The 13,016-nt window shown below is 41.5% G+C and overlaps 1 protein-coding gene across 1 annotated transcript in view; it reads right to left on the bottom strand.

The window, feature by feature from the left end:
• LOC124804976 (1-phosphatidylinositol 4,5-bisphosphate phosphodiesterase-like) overlaps positions 1-13,016 on the bottom strand; it is a 543,720-nt gene that overhangs the window by 342,303 nt on the left and 188,401 nt on the right. The window contains exon 8 of the mRNA XM_047265367.1: positions 1,092-1,258. Coding sequence (XP_047121323.1) covers positions 1,092-1,258 — 167 coding nt within the window. The remainder of the gene's footprint in view (positions 1-1,091; positions 1,259-13,016) is intronic.

Raw genomic sequence — 13,016 nt, 5'->3', positions numbered from 1 at the left:
AACTCCTTTGGTTCCATCAGATTCACATGGTCCTACTCTAAATCCCATGCCACTTTCCTTGTGTCTGTATATGTGTGGATGGATATGTGTGTGTGTGTGCGAGTTTATACCCGTCCTTTTTTCCCCCTAAGGTAAGTCTTTCCGCTCCCGGGATTGGAATGACTCCTTACCCTCTCCCTTAAAACCCACATCCTTTCATCTTTCCCTCTCCTTCCCTCTTTCCTGATGAGGCAACAGTTTGTTGTGAAAGCTTGAATTTTGTGTGTATGTTTGTGTGTCTGTCGACCTGCCAGCACTTTCATTTGGTAAGTCACATCATCTTTGTTTTTAGATATATTTTTCCTACGTGGAATGTTTCCCTCTATTATAACCATATATATATAGGTATACACTCGCACACACGCACATATCCATCCACACATGTGTGGATGGATATGTGCGTGTGTGCGAGTGTATACCTGTCCTTTTTTCCCCCTAAGGTAAGTCTTTCCGCTCCCGGAATTTTATATATATATATATATATATATATATATATATATATATATATATATATATATATATATATATATATATATATATATATATATATATATATATATATATATATATATATATATAACCTACTACACTAAAAATGACAGAATTCTGGAAATTAGGAAGCATTGTTGACTCATATAACATAAAAAATAAGAAAGTGAAGACTGATGTTCTTTGGTCATTGGATGACAACAGATTTTCAAAAACTTTTGGTAAAGAAGCTGATTACAAGCTGGATTGAGGAAGTAAAGAAAGATTTACTAAAAAAAGAAAGAGCAACACTTAGGGGCAGTTTTAGAAAGAAGTGTTACAGATGTAAGTATTACAAGGCAGAGGGGAAAGAAAGCAGGTTGAAAATAAGATTGAGGAGAGGAAAAAGCAATAGAGTGAAAGGAAGAAGGGATACTACTAAAGGTAACTGCAGAGAAAACAATAGGATATGAGGAACTAACATTGAAATGTGGTCCTCTGAAGGCCTATAAGAGAGGAGATGTGGAGGAAGCTTGAAGCTACTTTTAGTATGCACATTCCTAAGAACTGGAGGCATTACTTACTTTCCAGCCTTGTCCGCTCATCTGGCTCATATGATGATATTATCTTCTCCACACGCCTTTTGTCATACAGGGGATACAGGATCTCATTCAGTCTTTCATCACGTTGCTTCTCATTGAGAAATGTAATCAACTGTTCAATACTGATCTTGCAACTTTTGCCTTGAGTGCTGGAAAATAGTAAGTTATCAATTATAGCACCAAGGATAACAAGGAAGTAAAAGGCTTAACAATTATTTGCTCATGTTGAGGAACACAGAATATAATAAGTAAACATTATTTAGAGCTATATTAAAATGTATTTAGTGCTTCCCTACTTGAGCACAAACCCTCATTTTTCCAATGTACTGAAGTACTTGAGACAACCAAATAGCTCATCATTTGCTAATCCCCATTACTAATTACCATATCAACTATAACAACTGCAAAACTGATAGACAAAGAAGTGGAAAAGTGAACCTTGAATTTCAAGCCTTCAGAGCTTTATATGTAATTCTTCCATCTACAGAAAAGGGAAAATGCCAAATAGAAAATGCAGACAAGCAGAAAGCTGAAAGAATGAAGGAAAAGTTACTCTAAGCTGTTGATCAGGAAAACACATGGATCAGATGAAATAATTGGCTGTAGGTGTCTTTTAATGTGCGGAGTGTTCTCTTTATTAAACATTACTGTATACAGGGTGTATTAAAAAAGAATCATCTGATTTGGCACATCTATATTTCTGGAACTACATTACATACACAATGAATTTTGTTTTTTGATGAAAAGGAAAATTAAAAAACGTTTTTTTTTTTTTCATACCATTTCACAGGTGTTCAACACGGCCCCCTTGAGATGCATGGCACATGTCAGTGTGGTATTCCCACACTGCAACAAGCATATCTTGAGTTACTGCAACAAGCAAATCTTGAGTTACAGCTTCCACAGCTGATGTTATGCAATGTCTCAGTTCATTCATTGTTATTGGTAACAGAGACACAAAAACAGAGTCTTTTATAAACCCCCACAGGAAATAATCACATACAGTCAGGTCCGGTGACCTTGGAGGCCAGTAATGTAAGGCTGAATAATTTGGTCCAGCACAACTGATCCATTATTTAGTAATCCTTTGGTTTAAAAATTCCCACTATTACAAATGCCAGTGTGGTGGTACCCCATCCAGTTGGTAAATGAAGTCGTTCGAATTAGTCTCCGGCTGCGGGAAAAGAAAGTTCTCAAACATATAAAGATATGTGCTTCCTATAACAGCATTCTCGGCAAAGAAAAACAGACCATACACCTTCCCCAGTGAAAGCACACAAAACACATTAAATTTTGGAGAGTCCCTCAGATGTTGTACAACTTCATGTGGTTGTTCCGTATCCCATAATCTCACATTATGGAAGTTCACCTTTCCATTTAAATGGAATGTTGCCTCACGGAAAAAGTGTGGAAGAAGACTGCCATCCTCCATCTTGCCAAGAACGAAATTAAAGAACTCCACAAGTTGTTCTTTGTCACCTTCATGAAGAGCTTGGAGTAGCTGAATTTTGTATGGTTTCATGTGTAAACGTTGATGCAACACACACCAGAGAGACATTAGGGGCATGTTGAGCTGCACGGCGAAAGGATTTCTACAGTGGATGCATTCCATGTCTGTGTCAGACTCATGGGGATGGTCCAGTGATTTTCCCTTACACAATAAACTGTTACTCAGAATTGTTCATGCCATCATCTAATGATCTGTGCTGTAGGAGGATCCACACCACACCTAGTACAAAATTCACGCTGAACAGTTATTACTGATCCGCACTGAGTAAATGAGGCAATGATTTGTTGACAATAACATTGCTGAAGTGGAATTCTTTGCCTAGAGTCTCGACATTAACCAAATGCAGCACCTGCATTGCAATGTCAACTTCACTCCAGACCAGAGCGTACAACATCACTACCTATTCTGATTCTGGCTCTTGAGGAAGAATGGGTTGCCATTCCTACACACACATTTGAACACCTCACTGAAAGTGTCCACAGTGGAGTTCAAGCCATCATAAAGGTGAAACATGGACATATCCTGTATTAATGGTTTACTTACTGAAAAACAAATTTTTGTGCCTATGGACTTTTTTTTAATTGGAAATAGATTGCAATATACCTTACTTAAAAATTCATTAAAGGAGTACCTAACTATGGGTAGTTTCTTCATTTCAGTCTATTATAAACACAGCGGCAAGCACACTTAGCTGCTCTCCTGTGCGCATACTGTATGTTGCAAAATTGTCTTTATAACTTTGATCATGTACCACGGAAATAGGCAGAAAGGACCAGTTTGCGGCATAATGTTCACACACACGTAAAGCTGTTTTTTTCTTATTTGCCCATGTTAGTTATTGACTGACCACCCTACAGCAGTTGGCATATTGTTTGGAATGATTTGTACAGACCGGATCTAACACCCAGGTGCTGCAGAACCCCATCACATTTTTTTACCGGGTGGGACTTGCATGAACTGTGAGCTCACATCAGAGCAGCAACACCACACTTTAATGAGGACATGGAACTGGAATATCACTTAGATAACTTGTGTGCTACAGACAGGGCACGCATTTAAGGTGATCATCCATCCCTCCATTTTTTTGTGGTCATGATTTTTCTAGCTCTGTTCCGAATTTTTCCAAAAGTAATTTGGGACACCTGATTTATCCTGAACTGTATGTTCATTTCACCTATATCAGTATGCTGTTACTGAAAGGGTATTTTCCCAAATGAGTAGTGTATGGAACAGCGACAAAACACAGTCTGTTGTAGGAACTACGAAAGCAATGTTAGTTACTAGAAAGAATTATTATGAAACTTGAATGTTTTCGTAAGGCTTTTGAGAATACAGATATCCTGAAGAAAATTTATATGACTGATAAATATTGTATGCCTGCTTACATTCCTTCGTCTTAGACGGTCCTAATAATATATAAATTAATGTACTTTTTGTAACAAATTAAAGTGACAGTTTGCCTTTATTATGTTCAATATGGACTTTTTTTATTATATTACAATTATTTAATGTGTCCTGAATTTGACTCTAGAAAATGTGGCCACCCTGATACACTGAACTCTGCTAAGTGGCTACTAGAATCTTAGGTGCATATGAACATTGTGCCGCAAACTGCGCTTTTCTTCTAGCCCCATTTCCTAAATATATGTGATCAAAGTAGTAAAGACAATTTTGGAATAACCTGTATTTTCCATACTTCGTTACTGAGACAATGAGAAGCTGCTGACAATGGGCAACCATGAATAGCGCAATGCCACCCTGCCCGCTGGACAACAGAATGCCTTAAATGTCATTTGCCTTCTATTCATTGAGTTGCAAATTAGTATTACATCTGAATATGAATGTCTCTATAATGCACTTTCACAAAACCATACTACTCTCATGTGTAATTTACATCTGCTGATCAGTAGGAGGCATGCATCCACTGGCGTTGTTGGCACTGAAATGCCAGCAAGAAAACATTCCCCCTCTCATGTTCCTGCTCCCCATGGAACATCATGGCCATTGCCCACCTTATCATCTACAGACTTTTTGTGCCTGGGAAAATAATGCAATTTGACACACACATCTGGGATTTTTGAAGTTTTTGTCTGGCATCGGCAATTTAAGTGATGCCAGGCCTGCCTCGAAGATACATCAGGTTGATTAATTATGTGTTAATGGCATCTGGAACAGTTGAATCCACAACGGTATATGAACCAATTTTAAATGATGAAAAGAAAAATTACTGGATTCAGTTCATCACTAAATGAACATGTGTACTACCTATGTTAACTTTGGTATACCCCTGAGATATGTCTTCACTTAGGGCAACCATCTGTCAGTATAATGTAGCACTGCTTTAGTTCAGCTAATTAAAGTATTGCAGGCTGGTTTCACTCACAAGAATGAATGGATAGCTCAGTCAGCTAAAACACTAAAGAGTGGTTTCAGTTAAAAGAATAAGCAAATGGTTCAACCAACAGAAGACTATTGATTGTTTTCACTTGAAAAGAAAGAATGAATAATTCAATAAATATGCAAAGCTGCAACGGTGTCAAATCTTTTCATTCAACTGCTCCCACTGGCTCACACAGACTGGTTTCATTCGAAACAATGAAGGAGTAGTCCAACTGGCTAAATATATTGTTTTCATTTGGTTGCTCCCGCAGACTAGTTTCACTCAAAAGAATGAATACATTCAACTGATACGTATAACTAGAACAGAATTAACTGATTGTTTTCCTACAACCGAATGAATCAATTGCTTTCATTCAATTGTTCCCATCACTAACTTTGGTCAGCCGATATGTTCCCAACATAACAACAGATAATTATGGATGACTAGATTGTTTTGACTGGTTGTTATTATATGGACTACTGGTATATTGATGCAATGTGACATTACTCATACTTCTTTATTTTATTAGGTTGGTGCATAGATTCATAGTGTTTTTGTTTTGCATGTTAGTATTTGGTTGCTACGGGTTTATTTATCAATTCTCATTTTTTAATTGCAGTTCACTGTTGCTTTTTGAGGTTCTGTATTGTCATTTCAGGTAGTGAGTGGAGCTGTGGACATTAAAAATGGAGTAAGTGGAGAAACTGGAACATTTCTGACATAGTCCTCTGTTTGAGATCAATACAGGGGTGACAGCAGTGGAGGCAGCCAGAAACATTTGTGTCGTGGATGGGGATAATGCCATTGGGCAGAGCATGGCAAAAAAATGCTTTGATCATTTTAAGGAGGATTATTTTGACATTAGTGACTCTCCGCATTCAGGAGGAACTTCAGTGTTTCATGAAGACTGTTTAAACATATTAATTCACAATAATCCATGTCAGTGTACTCCAGAACTGGCAGATGTGTTGAGCTGTGAACATTCCACCACTGTAGACAGTTGCAAGCAACAGGGAAGGTTCAAAAATCAGGTGTATGGGTACTGCATGCTCTAAGCCAAAACCACAAAAATTAGCAGGTGGCCTTATGTACACCTCTGCTTGCTCATAATCAATTGTCTCATGAACAAAGCTGACCATTCCTATCCTTTATTATTACTGGTGTTGAGAAATGCTGTCTTTATAGTACTGTAAGGAAAAGAAAGGAATGGTTGAGCCCAAAGAAAACAGTAACTCCCCATGTAAAGACCTGCATGCATCCACAAAAGATAAAGTTATGTATCTGGTGGAACAGTGATGACATGGTACACTATGAACTGCTTCCCTGAGTTGTAGCCATCACCCCTGACATTTACTGTCAACAACTGAGATGTCTTGCAGACACAATCAATCAACAACAATCAGGAAGACTGTGTGAAGTGATGCTACTCCAAGATAATGCCCAACTGCAGTCTGCTAGAGTGACAAAAAACACTATACAGGAGTTGGGCTGGGAAGACATTCCATACCCACCTTATGCGTCTAATCTTCCACCCTCAGACTTGCACCTTTCTTGCTCTTTACCCAGCAACATTCAAGGAACTTCCTTTCCAGATCAAAACATCCTTCATACATGCCTCAAGGAGTTCTTCACCTCAAAACCACATGATTTCTACAGTCACTGAACCTAAAAGTTACCCTAGAACAAGCAGATTGTTGTAAAAAGTGAAGAAGAATACATTATCGATGACAAAAACCTCTCTCATTTGTATCTGCTGTGTTTATCAAACTTTTGGAAAAAATGCTATGAACTTATGCACCTACCCAATACTTTTCACTTGTTCATACATCCCATGATATGATTTATTCACTTGTTCTCCTTCTTATGTGTCCAATTATAAATTAAAAAACAATGACAACTGATCAGAAATTAGGGATAAGACAGCTATAGAATGAAGCTCTGTTTGGAGTATTAGTACAAAATGAATAAGAAGATTATTCAGATTGCAATAACAGCAAGTTTAGTACAGAGTACTCAATATGGATATTAGTGTGTTTCTTAAGGTTACTTTTAATGGTTTCCTTTGCTTTACTAATCTCATTTAATTGTTCTTTTCTATTTTCACCAATTTAAGTAGAGAACAGCCCTTCATTATTTAGCCTGTGTTTCTGGACAGGAGAGCAAATTTTAAGTTGTTTGATTAAGAAACTTTTCACAAGCAGTTTGTTTACGTACAGCATCCTCTAGACCTAATTTTTGTAAACATGATTTCTTGTTTACTGGTAATTTAACTAATTTATTATTAGTAAAATATTATTTTTATCATAAGCAAAAAGTGCCTGTCTTGCCATAGAATTGTTCCACTTGGCTGACTGTATGGCGTAGGAACTGGGGAAGTAAACGAGGCACTTCAGTGATTAGACAGAATTTGCAGAAGAGATAGAACGAGAATGAAATAGGAGAGGAGAATTGCTGCCCTTCAAGCTGAATTAGACAAGGCCAGGTAAGATCGGGAGAGGTTAAGAAGGAAGAAGGGTTAAAGAGACATGGGAAGTGGCAAGTGACAAGCTTAGAACTATGACAGCTTTGTGGTGAATGTGAAAAGTATGTCTGACCAGCTGTTTTAGACAGAAACTGATGAGCCTCACATAGATATAGGTGTAAACAGAGCACAAAAAACTCTTAGTTATAAATTGAGAAATGTGATCATAAGGAAGTCAGTAAAGAGAAAGAAAGTTTTGTTGTTAGGTTGTGCTCATGCTGGAGAGCTAGGCCAGCTTTTGGAGGATGAACTAGGAACAGAATACCACATCACCATTTTTTTTTTTTTAATGTAGTGCTGGTCTGGATCTGCCTCCATAGCTGAGTGGTCAGCACAGCTGACTGCCATGCGAAGGATCCAGGTTTGATTCCTGGCACTGCCACGGATTTTTCCTGGAGAGGACTGGAATGCTGTGCACTCAGTCTCATGATGTGAACTCAGGAGCTACTTGACTGAGTAGTAGCTGTTATAACTTCAAGTTGAACAAATATATTTCAAGGAAGACGCAATACATGAAAGTCACAGATCTAGTAAACAGAGTGAGATGTGTGTACACTTTAACAGTCAAATCATAACTCAGCCCAAGTCTAGCGGCCACTGGCTGGCTAGCCACATAGGTGGCACTGCTGCTGCATGGCTGGCAGACAGCGCCACATGTAGAGGACGCGCGTAATTGCGTGGTGGCACTTTGAAAGATCGGTGAGTCACAACACTTTTCCCCCTTTGAAATTTTTGCACAGGTCTTGATGGAGGTGGCCTGTAGATTGCTAATGTCCATAGGTGTTGTTTGACTGGCTGTAAAGTCTCGAGGAGGAGGTTTCCCGTACAGACGGAAGTGTCCCCGATGATAACAGATCGAGATGACAGGAGACGTAGGGGTCGAATCTGCTGGGGCCTCGTGCACCAATCTGCCCATTGCGGCAAGTCTGGTTGTTATAACAGGAGACATGGGCAATATGTCCATGTCCGTAGGAGAAGGAGGCGAGTAGAGTTGCTCTGACAGATGATGGTCATCTGGTTCCTGCATGAGCATGTCTCCTGGTGGCGTCACTTCTTGTGCTGGCACTGATATGATGGTGAGAGGACTGCGTTGTGAGTAATGAGAGATTCCAGTATCCCGAGCGTCAGGTAGAGCCGAAGGTGGTGTAGCGGCATCCGGAACAGGCGTTGCCGGCACATGAGGCCGGAACTGGTCCGAATGATGCACTGCAACACCTGTGTCCGTCTGGATTTCATACAGGCATCGGCCATGGTGTCATAAGATGCAGCCAGGACACCATTTTGGCTGCCTGCCATATCCCCATACCCATAAAAGGTCGTCGGCGATGAACTGGCCAAGCGAAGACACCCATGGCCGTGAGGTAGAAGGCTGCAGAAGATGAAGTAGCGTGCGGGGCTGTCGGCCATGTAAGAGCTCAGCCGGGCTGTGGTCGCCCATGGGGGTGAAACAGTAAGAAGCCAGAAATTGTAAAAGCACATCATCAGCAGAAGAAGTCAGGAGTTTCCTCATCTGAGCATTAAATGTGCGGACCAGCCGTTCAGCCTCACCATTTGACTGTGGATGGAACGGAAGGGCCATGACATGCATGACACCGTGATGGGCACAAAAATCCACAAAATTTGGAAGAGGCAAATTGCGGACCATTATCAGTAACAAGAGTAGAGGGAAGGCCTTCCAAAGAGCAGATGCAAGCTAGAGCATGGGTGGTTGCCGTGGTGGTAGGTGACGTGCAACGGACAATGAAAGGGAAGTTAGAGTAGGCGTCAATAACAAGAAGCCAATAAGTACCTAAAAAAGGTCCCAGGAAGTCAGCATGAATACGCTTTCAGGGCTTCTCAGGCGAAGGTCACGATGACAAAGATGACTTCGAGGCGGTGGCCTGTGATGCACAAGGGCCACAGGCAGTGACCATGTGTGCGATTTTGGAGTCAATTCCGGGCCAGTACACATGACTGCACGCCAGAGATTTTGTGCGAGAGACACCCCAGTGCACTTGGTGAAAGACACAGGTACCACAACACATGGCAAAGCATTGTCAGTGGAAAGGAGGATGACACCATCCCTAGCCGTGAGGCGGTAGCACAAAGCATAGTAGTTCCGCAACGGATCAGAAGTCTTAGCGGACAGACGATCTGGCCAACCCTTCTGAATACAGTGTAAAAACCAGGAGAGGGTAGGGTCAGAACCTGTAGCAGCCGCCAGCCGGTCCCCGGTGATGGGGAACCTGTCCACAACCCGCTGCTCGGCAACATCCAGGTGGAAACACAAAAGTTCGTTCCTATCGAATGTCAGATCAGGACCCATGGGAAGGCATCAGCATTCGCATGTTGAGCCGCCAGCTGGAAATGAATCTCATAATTGAAATGAGACAAGTAAAGAGCCCAACACTGGAGGCGGTGTGCAGCCTTGTCGGGAAGTGACGCTGATGGACGAAACAAGGACACAAGTGGTTTGTGATCCATAAAAAGATGAAATTTGGATCCATAGAGAAAAACACCAAACTTATGAAGAGCATAAATAATGGCCAAAGCTTCTTTTTCAATTTGATTATACTTTCGTTGGGCATCTGTGAGCGTTTTGGAGACCGTCAGAAAAACGGTGCGCAAGGACTGCACCAACCCCATATTGAGAGGCGTCCATGGCAAGAACAAGATGTTGGCCACGTTGATAAGTAGCCAGGCACGGAGCCTGTTTCAGCATAGTCTTCAATTTCCGCAAAGCCGCATCACATGACGCAGACCATTGAAAAGGCACGTTTTTATGCAACAGACGATGCAACGGCTGAGCCACTGAAGCAGCAGATGGTAAAAACTTGTGACAGTATGATATTTTCCCCAAGAAAGCCTGCAGTTCCTTAACAGATGGAAGGTGAGAAAGGGCATCGATTGCAGCGACAGTTTGCTGAAGTGGACGAATACAATCCTGGGAGAGTTGAAACCCCAAGTACATGATAGATGCCTGAAAAAATTGTGATTTCTGAAGATTACACTTAAGACCAGCAGTCTGTAAGACATGAAAAAGTGTGCGGAGATTTTGAAGATGTTTGTCAGTGGTGCAGCCAGTGACAACAATGTCATCCTGGTAATTTATACACCTAGGAACAGTGAGCAATAATTCTTCTAAGAATCACTGAAAGAGAGCAGGGGCGCTGGCAACCCCAAATGGCAATCATTGATATTGATAGAGGCTGAAAGGCGTGTTAAGGACCAGAAACTGCCGGGAAGCAGCGTCGAGAGGTCAAGTTTAGAAATATACTGGCCTCCAGCAAGTTTAGTGAACAATTCTTCAGGTCGAGGCATAGGGTAAGTGTCGATAAGGCATTGAGCATTTACAGTGGCTTTGAAATCGCCACAGAGACAAATATCACCATTTGGCTTAGCAACGACAATGACAGGAGAGGACCACTCACTGGAAGTGACAGGAAGCAAGACCCCTGAAGCAGTGAGACGATCCAGCTCCCATTTGACCTGATCACGAAGGGCCACAGGAATAGGCCGAGTGCGAAAAAACTTAGGCCGAGCCATGGGTTTGAGTGTGATATGAGCTTCAAAGTCGTTTGCACAGCGTAACCCAGGAGAAAAATGGGACAAAAATGTCGTCACAAGGAATCCAATTGAGCACATGGAATAGCATCAGAGATGATATTGACAGAGTCATCTATGAAGAACCCAAAATCACGAAAGACATCGAAACCAAAAAGATTCTCCATGTTACTATGGTCGACCACAAATATGGGAACAGTGCGAATGACAGATTTGTAAGATTCCTCAGCATCAAATTGTCCCAAGAGAGAAATCTGCTGTTTATTGTAAGTCCATAATTGCCTAGTGACAGGTGACAGCATTGGAGAACCCAACTGAAGATACGTCTGAGAACTGATGATAGTAGCAGTGGAATCAGTATCCACCTGCATGCAAACATCTCGACCAAGTATTTGGACAGTGAGGAATAACTTCCCCGATAGGGAAGAAGTACAATTGACAGACAACACAGAATCAGAATCAACGTCATGTTTATGAACATCTTATATGCGGTCGGATTTGCAAATGGATGACACATAACCCTTTTTTTTTGCATTTGTGACACACGGCCCAATGTTGTGGACAATCTCCTTGTGAATGTTTTGTAAAACACCGCGCACATGAAGGAAGTTGCCGTGGGTTTTGCTGCAGTTTCTTAGAGGTTTGTTTACGGTTAGGCCAAGGCTGCGCTTCACACGCTTCATCAGCATCGAAAGGTTGTATTTCCCCGACATCGCCCCATGCCTCTATTTGCGCTCCAGCGGCACGAGAAATGTCAAAAGACTGAGCAATGGATAGGACTTCATCTACAGTCGGATTTGCCAACTGAAGGGCACGTTGCCTAACTTCTTTGTCGGGCACCAATCTGATAACAGCATCCCTTACCATGGAATCGGTGTAGGATTCTTTTCGAACTTCAGTAACAAATTGACACTTTCTACTGAGGCCGTGATGCTCAGCAGCCCAAGGGCAATAGGATTGAATCAGTTGTTTTTGACAACGATCAAAGGCAACACGAGAGGCTACCACATGCGTTTGCTTTTGAAAATAGACGGACAGAAGTGAGCACATTTCATCAAAGGAAAAAGATGCAGGATCTTTCAAAGGAGCCAATTGTGACAACAACCAATACATTTGAGGTGGAATCCATGAAAGGAACAGAGACTTACATGTTTGTTCACCCGCGACATGAAATGCCAATAAGTGCTGTCGAAGACATTTTTCGTAATCAGACCAGTCTTCCGCCATCTCGTTGTAAGGAGGAAAAGTAGGTAGAGACAACGACGAGAGAAGCTCCACATTTGATGCTGCGACAAAATCACGAATCGCATTTGTGAGAAGCATTTGCTGTTCTATGAGACCTTGCAATAGTAATCTAAAGTGGCCAAGGAAACATGTGGGTCAACGATGGAAAAGAAAAATCCCATTCTCGTTGCTAATTGTTATAACTTCAAGTTGAACTCATATATTTAGAGGAAGACGCAATACATGAAAGTCACAGATCAAGTAAACAGAGTAAGACGTGTGTACACTTAAACAGTCAAATCATAACTGAGTCCAAGTCTAGCGGCCGCTGGCTGGCTGGCCGCTTAGGTGGCGCTGCTGCTGCATGACTGGCAGACAGTGCCGCACGTAGAGGATGCGCGTAACTGCATGGCGGCACTTTGAAAGATCGGCGAGTCGTAACAGTAGCAACCCCAGGTCACAAGAACTGACAGTGTCCAGGAGAGTGATGTGCTAAACCCTCAACCCTCCATCCACATTCAGAGATTCAGTGACGTCGTCAGCAGAAGCTGATAAGGCAAGGGCCTGTGGATGGAGTAGTACTGGCCTGAGGTAGGTGACAGAGGATTTATTATCACTGTGTAAAGACTTCATCAAGCAAGACACAGTTGTTATGCTGGGTGGGCTGGATAACAGTACTGACAGAGAGACTGGGTACAATATAGTATGTGACTTGTAAAAATTTCATCA

This window comes from Schistocerca piceifrons, chromosome 7, assembly GCF_021461385.2.
Source record: "Schistocerca piceifrons isolate TAMUIC-IGC-003096 chromosome 7, iqSchPice1.1, whole genome shotgun sequence".
NCBI classification, from domain to species: Eukaryota; Metazoa; Arthropoda; class Insecta; order Orthoptera; family Acrididae; genus Schistocerca; species Schistocerca piceifrons.
This window is presented reverse-complemented; position numbering and strand designations above follow the sequence as displayed.